The sequence below is a fragment of the Pan paniscus genome, chromosome 10 (assembly GCF_029289425.2).
Source record: "Pan paniscus chromosome 10, NHGRI_mPanPan1-v2.0_pri, whole genome shotgun sequence".
Lineage (NCBI taxonomy): Eukaryota > Metazoa > Chordata > Mammalia > Primates > Hominidae > Pan > Pan paniscus.
In genome coordinates, this window is record NC_073259.2 from 103,747,340 (window position 1) to 103,760,886 (window position 13,547).

The window sequence follows — 13,547 nt, forward strand, 5'->3', positions numbered from 1 at the left end:
GTTTGGAGAGGTTAAGTCTCCCACCCAATAAGCCAGAAATCAAACTCACATAGGTCTGAGTCCAAAGCCTGTGCTCTCAACTATAGTGAAATGCTGCCTTAAACTGATTTCTACTCAGTATTACTGTATGACAAACGAACACAAGAGTCACTGAAGTGGCTAGAAATGTCCCTTTTGGATGAATAAGGCAAGAAGTATCCACAAGAAAGGATTTCATATCATGATTTCTTCTTTCTGCTCTCTGCCTCTTTTTCTTATGGTATAATAACTCTACCTTTGCTCTACAAGCATTCTGTCCTCCCTGGGACATCCATCACCAACTACATCAGGAAAATCTAGCTCAAGACCAGAACACTGTGTTTAGTGTTATTATGTAAGACTAATGCTTTGTGCTTTCATTTATACACAATGTCATCAGTCAGGCCTCCCATTTTCTTAAAAATTCTCTGAACTTAGTGTGAATAGGTTCTCAGAAGCATTCAAGGATTTCAGACTCACCATATGAATATTTCATTGCACAGAATGCCTTGGCATTTCCTAATGTCTGTTCCTTACATTCGCATTTACCTATGGAAAGTAAATTAAAAATGGTGTTAGTTATTAGAAAAGCAAAGAAAGAAAAAATAAGAGATCAGCAAGTGTATCCAGATAACACATCCCTTAAGCCTTGAGTGATGCATACAGTGTAATCTGTAAGTACCGAGGAACCACGAAAGTCATTCAAAAGAAGTAGAGTCTCTTTCTAAATTAGTTATCTTCCAATAAAGTATTCATCCAAGAGAAATACAGAAGGTAGAAACAGTGATGTATTTCAATGCTTGTAATTGATGTTGTGATAAATACAGTCTAGTATTAATATTCCATGCTAACAGAAAGGAAAAACTGAATGGAAAACAATTGTCTTTCTGCAGTTAATGCTCACCACCACAAAAGTGAAATTAAATGAACTGATTGGGCAGTCCCTTGAAGGTAATGTCGTCCAATTTTTTTGTTGTTGTTATCCATTTAAAAAGTATTTATTGAGCACTTTTGGTATGCAAGGCATGGTGCTTCGCACTTCAGCACCATAAAGATAAGCAAGATACAATTCTTGCCTTAAGGCTTGCAATTCAGTAAGGTGAAGAAACCAAGTATACAAAAAGTGATAAAGTGATAAGTGGTCTGGGAGAGGTACAATATACTTGGGTGGAAGAGTCACATGTGTCTGGGAAGATGGGAAAAAACTTCTTGGATCAAGAAGGATTTAAAAGGGACTTTGAAGAATAAGTAGAATATTTTCTCCCAATAGTTTAAATTATATATTGCCACTATTACATGTGAGAGATTTGCCAGGCCCTATGGAAGACTTTCAAAATGCCTTTGTGCAGAGTTTATTTTATGTATGTATGTATGTATATATTTATTTATTTATCTATCGAGATGGAGTCTCATTCTGTCACTCAAGCTGGAGTGCAGTGGCGTGATCTCAGCTCATTGCAACCTCTGTCTCCCGGGTTCAAGCAATTCTCCTGTCTCAGCTTTCTGAGTAGCTGGGACTACAGGTGCACACCACTACGCCTGGCTAATTTTTATATTTTTAGTAGAGACGGAGTTTCACCATATTGGTCAAGCTGGTCTTGAACTCCTGACCTCAGATGATCCACTAGCCTCGGCCTCCCAAAGTGCTGGGATTACAGGTGTGAGCCACTGCGCCCAGCCTGTACATAGTTTATATGTAGCAGGGGACCCCAAACCCCTGGCCGTGGACTGGTACTGGTTTGTGGCCTGTTAGGAACCGGGTCACACAGCAGGAGGTGAGCAGCTTGAGAGAGAGCTGATTTTCATCTGAATTTACAGCCACTTCCCATCACTCAAATTACCGCCTGAGCTCCGCCTCCTGTTAGATCAGCAGCGGCATTAGATGCTCATAAAAGTGCCCACCCTATTGTGAACTGTGCATATGAGGGCTCTAGGTTGTGCTCTCCTTATGAGAATCTAATGCCTGATGGTCTGAGGTGGAACAGCTTCATCCTGAAACCATCCCCTGCCCCTGCCATCCATGGAAAAATTGTCTTCCATGAAACCGCTCCCTGGTGCCCAAAAGGTTGGGGACCACAGATATATAGCATTCTCATACTCATTTATATATTCGTTTCCTCTCTAGACTGTGTCCCTTCAAGACAATGGCTATATCTTATCAACCTTACATTTCTGGAGCCTAGCATGGATAGGATTTTCACTCACTGATTTAACAATTAGATATACTTTTTCCCCTTTCCTGTCCCCTCCTGCCCTCATGCACTGCATTTCATAGGCATTGAGTGGTCATAACAGCAGCTAGTGCTTACTGAGGAGCACTTACTGTATACCAGGCCGTTTTAAGCATTTTACATTAATTTACTCATTTAATATTCTCATAGGTAGAAATCTGGGAGGATTATAGAGATAAAAGAGTGAGCAGCCAGGTGTGGTGACTCATGCTTGTAATCCCAGCACTTTGGGAGGTCGATATGGGTGGACTGCTTGAGCCCAGGAGTCTAAGACCAGGCTAGGTAACGTAGTAAGACATTGTCTCTATAATAAAGATTAAAAATTGTCGAGCACGCAGGCGCAATGGTCGGGTTGCGGGGGGGGGGAGGGGAGGCGGGGGCAGGGGGCGGGCTGTGATTCTAGAATCTGAACCCCAGCTGGCACCGCCTCCCAAGCCCGCCGCCATGGCCGCCTACAAACTGGTGCTGATCCAGCATGGAGAGTGCATGGAACTGGAGATCCACTTCAGCAGCTGGTACGACTCCGACCTGAGCCCGGCAGGCCACCAGGAGGTGAAGCGCGGGCGGGCAGGCGCTGCTAGATGTTGGCTATGAGTTTGACATCTGCTTCACCTCAGTGCAGAAGAGAGCGACCCGGACCCTCTGGACAGTGCTAGATGCCATTGATCAGATGTGGCCCACCTGTAATGAGGACTTGGCGCCTCAATGAGCGGCACTATGGGGGTCTGACCGATCTCGGTAAAGCAGAAACTGCTGCAAAGCATGGTGAGGCCCAGGTGAAGATCTGGAGGTGCTCCTATGATGTCCCACCACCCTGCTGGAGCCTGACCATCCTTTCTACAGCAACATCAGTAAGGATCGTAGGTATGCAGACCTCACAGATGATCAGCTATCCTCCTGTGAGAGTCTGAAGGACACTATTGCCAGCGCTCTGCCCTTTTGGAATAAAGAAATAGTTCCCCAGATCAAGGAAGGGAAATGGGTACTGATTGCAGCCCATGGCAACAGCCTCCGGGGCATTGTCAAGCATCTGGAAGGTCTCTCTGAAGAGGCTATCATGGAGCTGAACCTGCTGACTGGTATTCCCATTGTCTGTAAATTGGACAAGAGCTCGAAGCCCATCAGGTGCATGGAGTTCCTGGGGGATGAAGGGACCCTGTGTAAAGCCATGGAAGCTGTGGCTGCCCAGGGCAAGGCCAAGAAGTGAAGGCCGGCGGGCAGACTACTGTCCCCAGGAGCACCCTCCTTGCCTGGTGTGTCCCTCTGCTCATCCCTCCTGCACACTGACCACATCTGTAGGCATCTTGAGCTGTAGCTGCAGATGGGGACCAGTGGCTCCCATTTTCGTTTTAGCCATTTTTGTCTCCTGCACCCACTCCCTTCATTCATTCTAGTCAGAATAGCACTTCTAGGGCATGGGTTCTCAGTCCAAGCTGTGGAAAAGCTCCCCTTGTCCAAGAGAGTTTAAAGGTAGTGACTTGGGTTTTTGCGACCGCTTTGTTTACTAAGAACTTGTGGGGGAGGAACCATGCTAAGCCATGACCAATGAGGAGAAGCAAGAGAGCCTGTCTGTCCCCAAGAGCCAGTCCTCTGCTCTTCTGTAGTCAGGCCACTGCCTGGGGGCTCTAGTCATTCCAGTGGAAGATGAATGTAACTCGCATGGTGATGTGACAGCTGTTTCCTCCCTGACCCCAGAGGAGATGGCTCTAGAAGGTTGGGATCAATCCTGAATTTAGTTTAGGTGTTACGTTTACTTTTATAAAAAAAAAAGTATAGTATATATAAATAATACAAAACCATAATCCTTCTCGGATCTCTCGTGGCAGTTGAAATAGTCCCACATGTGGTCATCAGAAAGTAAGCCATTCCTCATACTAATATGGGATAAGCTCCTTGACCTCGGAGGAGTAGGAGTGCTTCCTGCTGTGTTTTTTAGAATCCCTCTGCTGCCTTGTTTCATGGCAGTGAAATGCCTCTTGGTCCTGTCCAAGTGTGTCTTTCACTGACTGATTTCTGAATCATGTTCTAGTTGCTCGGCCACATGGGTCCAGTGTTCATTTGAGCATAACTGTACTAAATCCTTTCTCCAGGAATGAGTATAATAAAGGAGTTATGTGCAATTAAAAAAATTGGCCTGGTGTGGTAGTATGTGCCTGTAGTCCCAGCTACTCGTGGAGGGGAGCACTGGTGGCACTGAGGTGGGAGGATTGCTTGAGCCTAGGAGGTCAAGGCTGCAGTAAGCCATGATGGCGCCACTGCACGCCAGCCTGGACAACAAAGTGAGACTCTGCCAAAAAAAAAAAAAGAAATTGTAGTAACCTAAGTGAATAGCCTATGGCCTTTGATAATTCCACAAAGCAGAAGAGTACAGTAACTACTGTGCTATATAACCTAATGGAACTCCAAATGGCATATACTGTTCCTCAACACAATGCTCTTCTCTTTAACCCTTCAGCCTAGAAGAGCAGACATAGGTCTATTGTTTGATGACCTTTCTTTGGCTGCTTTCCAATACTTCTTTTTCATATGCTTAGAGCTCAAACAATATTTGTTGATCAGGCTTCAGCCCAGATATGTTTTCTTAAAAGAAATCTGGAAGGGAAGAAAAGCTTGTTTAGTTATGCTAGGTTATTAGGACATTAAAAAAAAAAAGAGCATTGTTTACAGTTCTGTGGTACTAGTTAAGGCCAGTTTTGTTATTCAGGAAGTGAAATTTTACATCTGGTGTAAGAAGTGGTAGAAATTAAGGGTGTTTTGTTGGTAAAGTATATTATACTCCTAGTTGAAAGCTGTTTTTATGGAAACTTATGGGAGGTATATAGGTAGGTAGATTTTTTTCAGTGCTTACAACACTTGTTGAAAAAGGTGCTCAGAAGCACCATTCTATACCCAATGCAGGGAACTCAATAAAGTCTTCCTCAATCTGGCGTTCATCCAGATGAATTTCAGAGACTCTCTGGGGACATCACAGACCTAACAGCTGCTGTGGACATGAGAGTCTGCAGTCATTCTGGTGCCAGCACTTTATGTGCTTGGCTGGAATGCTGCCAACTCTCTAATAACACGCATGATGGGCTTAGTGAATGTCCTATAGTCCTAAAAACCGGATTATTACAGATTTGGTTTAGCAAACTTGGAGAATTATAAAAAGTCATTGTGTGCTTAGAAAAATAGAAGAACACCTTTAAAAGTGGCTATTAAAGTTAAAATCATAAAATTCCAGACTACGTAGCATTAAGGCAAAAAAAATTCATAGTAAAGACTTGTTTTCTTTTTCAAATGCTGAAAAGATAAATATGATAACTTCATGTTGCCTTCTCTTTTGCACCTTCTTTCCTGTTGTGACTGAACATGAAGCCATTAGGAAAATTATCATATGATTATGTCAAGTGAAAAAACCATGATACAGATGGGCAAATAACCTTGTTTCTCAGATTTAGGTTCTTGATTCTTGAAGGGTCCATATGTTCTCTATGAGAAGGTTTTAAAACTGATTTCTTTCTGATCTAAAATGTGGATTGATGGGTGGACAGAATTTAGGTGGCGGGTATGTGAGTGCACAACTTCTAAAACTTTTCTGGATGTCTGAAAATTTTCATAATAAAATGTTGGGAAAATTATCACAGACATTCTCAATCAACACAACTTTGTGAATTCATACTTTAGCACATCCTCAGCTCCAAGCACATAGCAATATTAGATAAAGCACGGAAAAAAAGACATAACCTGCATCAAAAACTAGATATTTATCTCTGTGGACTAGGAATGAATGTTTTCAATTTGTTGATACTTCTTGAATTTAAAAAAAATGTAAAGAAAAGAAATGAATGAATGTGCATTCGGGGGATAGGGCTTTGGGGTCTGCTTTCAGAATCAGGCAGCAGTGGTCAGGAGTTCAGATACAAAGGAGTTAATAGGACAAAAAAGAGATCACAGTCAGACTCACTTTTTAAAGACAGATTGGGTAAGGCTCTCCTTGCTAATGAAAGGAGGCTGGGAAAAAACAATAAACCAACCACATACACAAAACTCCAAACTATTATTCATGGCCACTTGATGAAATTCTTAAAAAGGGCTCTGCATTTCATCCAGCATCTAGTCCTGCAAATTATGTAGCTAGTCCTTAAGTGACCTAGAAATGAATCCAAGTTGCCCTCCTGGTTTTCAAAGAATAGATATAATACAATGAAATTAGATTAGAGATAATCAGTAAACAAATATTCTTTTTTGTTTTTTTGTTTTTGAGATGGAGTCTCCCTCTGTCACCCAGGCTGGAATGCAGTAGCCTGATCTCAGTTTACTGCAACCTCTGCCTTCCAGGTTCAAGTGATTCTCCTGCCTTAGCCTCCCAAGTAGCTGGGATTACAGGCACGCGCCACCACACCCAGCTAATTTTTTTGTATTTTTAAGTAGAGACGGGGTTTTGTCATGTTGGCCAGGCTGGTCTCCAACTCCTGACCTCAGGTGATCCACCCACTTCGGCCTCCCAAAGTGCTGGGATTGCAGGTGTGAGCCACTGTGCCCAGCCCCGGGTAAAAAAAAAAATATTCTAAAAACCCTGATGTTTGAACAATTAAATATCCTAGACAACTCAATGGATTAAAGAGAAATTCTTAATGGAAATTAGAAAAACATTAGAACTTGAATGATAATGAAGATACTACATATAAAGGCCAATAGGATCCAGCTAAAAGATCTTATAAGGAAATGTATAACCTTAAGAGTACTTGCTAAAAATAAGAAAGACTAAAAGTAAGTGAGTTAATAATCACTGGACTCACAAAGGTAGAAAAGGACTAAAAAAGCAAACTTAGAGAAAACATAAAAAAAAATAAAGATAAGAGCAGAATTAGTGAAATAAAGAAAAATTAAATAGGTTGGATCAAGTTAACCAAAAGTTAATCTCTGAGAGAAGCAAATTAAGATCAGTATAAGACAATAAGAAAAAAGGCACAGATAAGCTTAGGGACAAAAAGAAGATTAAGGACAGACTGAGTAAAGGTTAAATAAATTATGAGTGAATACCATGTATAACTCTATGCCAATACAATTTTTTAAAATTAAAATAATTGGTGGCTGGGCAAGGTGGCTCACGCCTGTAATCCCAGCACTTCGGGAGGCTGAGGTGGGTGGATCTTAAGGTCAGGAGATCTAGACCATCTTGGCTGACACTGTGAAACCCCATCTCTACTAAAAATACAAAAAATTAGCTGGGCATGGTGGCATGCGCCTGTAGTCCCAGCTACTTGGGAGGCTGAGAATTGCTTGAACCCGGGAGGCAGAGGTTGCAGTGAGCCGAGATTGCACCACTGCACTCCAGCCTGGGTGACAGAGTGAGACTCCAACTCAAAAAAAAAAAAAAAAAAAGAATCGGTAATTTTCTAGAAAACTTTGATTACCAACACCAAATCACAAATAAAACAAATTAATAACCATGACAGATATTGAATCAGTAATACTTTCGTCTACTCATAGGCACTGTGTCTCAATGGTTTTATAAATTCTAACAAAAATTCAAGTAACAGATGATTCTATTTTTATATAAATAATTGCAGAGAATAGAAAAAAACCGTAGTAGGTAAGGGGACCTCCTAACTTACTCAAATATACAATGCAATACATTACATTATAGGCCAATATCAGTTATAAACATCAATATGAAAATCCTAAGCAAGCAAATAAATAAATGAAAGATAAAAACCCTAGCAGATCAAATTCAGCAACGTATGAATAAAAATACATCACAGCAAATAAAACTTATCCTAAGACTAAAAGAATAGCTTGATAATAATTGCCTTTCTGACAAACAACAGATGCTGGCAAGGCTGTAGAGAAATAGGAATGCATTTACACTGTTTGCAGGAGTGTAAACTAGTTCAACCATTGTGGAAGACAGTGTGGTGATTCCTCAAGGGTCTAGAACCAGAAATATCATTTGGCCCAGCAATCCCATTACTGGGTATACACCCAGAGGATTCTAAATCATTCTACTATAAAGACACCTGCACACGTATGTTTATTGCAGCACTGTTTACAATAGCAAAGACTTGGAGCCAACCCAAATGCCCATCAATGATAGACTGGATAAAGAAAATGTGACACATATACACCATGGAATACTATGCAGCCATAAAAAAGGATGAGTTCATGTCCTTTGCAGGGACGTGGATGAAGCTGGAAGCCATCATTCTCAGCAAACTAACACAGGAACAGAAAACCAAACACCATATATTCTCACTTATAAGTGGGAGTTGAACAATGAGAACACATGGACACAGGTAGGGGAACAACACACACTGGGGCCTATTAGGGGTGTGGGGGGCGAGGGGAGGGAGAGCATTAGGACAAATACCTAAGGCGTGCGGGGCTTAAAACCTAGATGAGGGGTTGATAGGTGCAGCAAACCACTATGGCACATGTATACCTACGTAACAAACCTGCACACTCTGCACATGTATCCTAGAACTTAAAGTAAAAAAAAAAAAAAAAAGAATAGTTTGATACCGGAAAAAAATTATTTTCAAATACCACATTGATAGATTACAGGAGAAAAACCATCTGATTTTCTCAAAAGATGCAGAGAAGGCATTCAGCTAAAAGCAAAACTCATTAACGATAAAATTAGAAATAGAAGAGAATGACATTTACTTGATAAAGGCTACCTATCAAAAATCGATATCAAGTTTTATAGTGGTGAAAATTTCAAACTATTTCCATCAAATTTGGGAAAACATTGTACTGGAGTCAAAAAAAATGAGGCATGAGAACTACACAAGTGAGACAAAACTGTCCTTATTTGTCAATAATATGATGGCCTACATTAGAAAATCCAAGATAATCCATACATACTGGAATCAGTAAACAAGTTCAGCAAAGTCACTGGATACAAGCTCAAAATACAAAAAAAAAAGTGACACATATACATTTATATCCTTTATATCAATAATCATTTAAAAATACAAAAAAAATGTGACACATATACACCATGGAATACTATGCAGCCATAAAAAATGATTTTAAAAAATCATTTAAAAAATTCAGGTAAAGAACACTTTCCCAATAGCAATAAAATCTAAAGGTATCTAGGAGTAAATTTAATGAAAGACAGGTAAAACCATTTTGGAGAAAAGTGACAAATGCTATTGAAAGGCCTTAAAGAGGACCTTAATATATAGAAAGGTATCTTCATGTTTGGGACTACTCAATATTACAAAGCTATCACTTTTTTCAAAATGATCTATAAAGTCAATGCAATTGCAATAAAAACCCCAACAGAGCCTTTTGTGGGATTTAATAAACTTAATCTAAAATTCACATGAAAGGCAAAGAACCGATAGCTAAGATAATTTTAAGAAAGAACAATGAAATGAAGGGACTTGCCTTCTCAGATATCAGGACTCATTATAAAACTGTAATAATATATTGTGGTATTGGCTCATGAAACATGATAGAGAGACAAGATACAGATCCATTCATATATAGAAACTTGATATATAAGGTAGCATTACAGAAAATGGCCTCAGCTGCTCATTCCCATGACCATATCTTAGACATCGCCATTATCGATAACTGCTACTCTTCCAGTCTCAATTTCAAGAGTCTCATTCTTTGACTTCTACATCCCATCCTAGCTTGTTTCCAACTCCAACAATCCTCTGAAACCCTGTAATCCTTGCCCTACCTCATTTCACCCTCACATCCCTATTTACCCAGTTTAAATTCTATGAACAATTATTGCCCTCTCTTGCTTCATTCTTGCTTGGAAAAACCTCAACCCAGCTTAAAGTCATCTCTTTGTTTATGCCTACATCCACAGTGCTGAATGTGACTAGGGAAAACACACAACCATGCCGACGGGTGTTACTCTAAATGCCACACCTTTGCTTGAAATGCTCCAATGGCTTCCATCTTACTCCAGGTGAAAGCCAAGGTCCTCATAGTGGCCTCTGCAGCCTCATTATATTTCCTCTTCCACTTGTCTTCCCAGCTTACTCTGCTCCAGCCACACTAGCCTTCTTGCTGTTTCCTGAATTCCTCCTCAGGGCTTTAAAGACTTGCTGTATCTTCTGCCTAAACTCTCTTTCCTCTGCCACCTGTATAGCTAGCCTTCTTACCTCAAATGTCACCTTTCAAAGGGCTTACCCTGATCACCTTATTTAAAAGTATGTCCCTCTAAAACATATCTTATCCCCTGTCCCTGCATTATTTTTCTATTACACTAAACATTTATCATACTAAATATTTTATTTGTTTATTAGCTGTTTTCCTTCGCTAGAATGTAGGAGACACAGAAGCAGAGATTTAATGTTTTGTTCATTTATTTACAGCGCTGCCACATGACAGAGGTACTTAATAAATATCTGTTGGATGAATGAATAAATTTATAAAGAACTACTACAAATTCGTAAGAAAATTATGGATAGGAAATTCACAGAAAAGGAAACCTGAATGGCCAAGAATAAAGACAGGTACTTCTATAACCATTTAAAGTGTAAGCATTTAAAACTGTGAAAACCATTCTTAGGGCAGGTAGCCTGCAAGCTATAGAAAAACAGGTGGCCGACTTGGCCTGAGGGCTGTGGTTTGCCAGCCCCTGGCCTGGTGAAACACCTTCTCAAGTGCACAAAGTCACATACAAGAGAACATTTAGGGCAGTGTTATTTATAATGGTGGAAAATTAGAAATTGGAGATATCCTAAATGGCAAACAAACGAGAGAATAAAAATGGTATATTCATATAACCGCTTTTATATGAATTTTTTTGAGATGGATAAACCTCAAAAAACTACATAATCAGGTAAAAAATGTTTTGCTTATTTACATTTCAGAGATGGGCTCTTTCTATGTTGTCCCGGAGTTCAGTGGCTATTTACAGGTGCTATTATGGTGCACTACAGTCTCAGACCTCTGGGCTCAAGTGATCCTCCTGCTTAAGCCTCTTGAGTAGCTGGTACTACAGGTGCACGCCACCAAGCCTGGCTACCAAAAACATTTTAAAAGAGTATATAAGGGCTGGGCGCGGTGGCTCATGCCTGTAATCCCAGCACTACGGGAGGCCAAGGTGGGTGGATCATGAGGTCAGGCATTCGAGACCAGCCTGGCCAACATAGTGAAACCCCATCTCTACTAAAAATACAAAAAATTAGCCAGGTGTGGTGGTGGGCGCCTGTAATCACAGCTATTTGGGAGGCTGAGGCAGGAGAATTGCTTGAACCTGGAAGGTGGAGGTTGCAGTGAACCAAGATTGTGCCACTGCACTCCAGCCTGGGCAACAGAGTGAGACTTTGTCTCAAAAAAAAAAAAAAAAAAAAAAAGAGTAGATATAATGTGCATGGAATTCTGAAATACTCAATATATATATAGGTAATAAAAACATGAAAGTGGACGATCAACACCAAGTTCACCATTGTGGTTATTCTGTGGACAAAGGGAGGCAACTGGGCTTGGGGCTGGTACATCGGGGACTTCAAAAGCATCTGTAACATTTTATAACCTAAATGAGAATATGAAACAATTATGGCAAAGTGTGAGATTTGCTAACCCTTTGAAGGTGTGTATGGGTGCTCATTGCATAACATTTTTACTACTTGTAATGTTTCATAATAAAATATATTTAACTTGCTGTGAGTTTAATTTGGAGCATTTGGTGAGCACTTTATAGCCAAGTGTTGATTCAATATTTCATGCCCACATTTGAGTTTGTGTTAAGGAGCAAGTTACTGCTAAGTATAATCACTTGCTTTTCTACAAGAAGAGAACAGAGGCAAGATGAACACAGAAGCTGAGAATTCATACCACTATCATGGCATGCCCTTCAAAAGAAGAAACAGAACAACATCATAGGGAAATTGAGTCAGAGGAAATAGGAGCCCATATTGAGTAAACTCAAAGAGCTATATTTATGTAGTGAGCAGTGTTTTGGCTTTGGTACAAATCATTTTTCATATTCAGTTAATGTCATTAATTTGATTTTTTTGGCTTCATTATTTGGCTTATATTTAGTTTGTAGAATTACTTTTGCTTTCTAGTTGTAAAAAAGCTATAAACATAAGGAGTTCACATCTGGCTTTTGCTTTGTACCTATTAAGTTAAGCTAGGTTTATAAGAATATTTTTCCTTTCAATGGATCTGTAAATTTCCAAACCTAATATATTCAGTAGGCTTTTTTTTTTTTTTTTTTGAGACAAGGTCTTGCTCTGTTACCCAGGCTGGAATGCAGTGGCACGATCACAGCTCACTGTAGCCTTGACCGCTCAAGTGATCCTCCCACCTTAGCCTCTCAAGTAGCTGGGACTACAGGCGTGCACCACCACACTGGGCTAACTTTTTAATTTTTGTAGAGATAACTCTTGCTATGTTTCCCAGGCTGGTCTTGAACTCTTAGCCTTAAGCAATCCTTCTGCCTTGGTCTCCCAAAATGCTGGGATTATACTCACCCCACTCAGTAGGCTCTTAACTGTGTTTTAGAGTGAGAAAAACATACCAAAGTATTAACAGTGGAATAATGAGATTTTGGGTGACCTCTTTTTTTTTTTTTTTTTTACTATGATGTTTTGCATTTTCCAAATTTTCTATACCAACTACATATATTACTCTAATCATCAGAAAACAAACAAAAATGTGTTAAAATACCCCTTAGCTATATTTTACAGTTTCATACTTACGGGAGTCACTACTTTATTATACCATGAAACCCCAGAACTAAAGAGTTCCCCTCATAGGATCCAAAAGCTGGACCCTGGTTTGTCACGTATCACTGTTACATAAGACCAGACCCGAAAATATGATGCCTGGTTACATCCATCTCACCTGAGTGTAGAAGTGCAGAAAACCCCTGCGCATCCTCCCACTCCCAGGCTGGTTCGCTCTTATTGTGCACGGGACGGAAGTCAGGAACTTCATGATACCAGTCTATGTCTGTGTGGCTAACAAAATAGAACATGATAAAGAACGTATTCAGGAATTTTTTAGAACTTGTATAGAAATGAATCTATAGAGATTTAAACCTTATCTTCTGCCTTCCCATTCTTCCTTTTTCCAGAAATAGTGTTTTCCTTGAACTATTGTGAAGACAATAATTATTTTGCAAAATGAATTAGATATCTCTAGAATCTTGCAAGAACAAATTACTTGAGTTTGTAATTAGACAAAAATTATTGGTTTGGTTTTGTTTTGTTTTAAAACGGAGTTTTACTCTTGTTGCCCAGGCTGGAGTGCAATGGTGCAATCTTGGCTCATTGCAAACTCCGCCTTCCGGGTTCAAGCGATTCTGCTGCCTCAGCCTCCTGAGTAGCTGGG

General features: G+C 40.1%; 1 protein-coding gene and 1 pseudogene across 2 annotated transcripts in view; one reads left to right on the forward strand and one right to left on the reverse strand.

The window, feature by feature from the left end:
* Positions 1–13,547, reverse strand: part of NTN4 (netrin 4) — a 132,916-nt gene that overhangs the window by 11,997 nt on the left and 107,372 nt on the right. For both annotated transcript variants that reach the window (XM_003808248.4, XM_008960329.6), the window contains exons 7-8: positions 13,059–13,174; positions 499–567 (exon numbers count right to left, since the gene is read on the reverse strand). In XM_003808248.4, coding sequence (XP_003808296.1) covers positions 499–567; positions 13,059–13,174 — 185 coding nt within the window. The remainder of the gene's footprint in view (positions 1–498; positions 568–13,058; positions 13,175–13,547) is intronic.
* On the forward strand, positions 2,691–3,962 carry LOC129393538 (phosphoglycerate mutase 1-like; annotated as a pseudogene).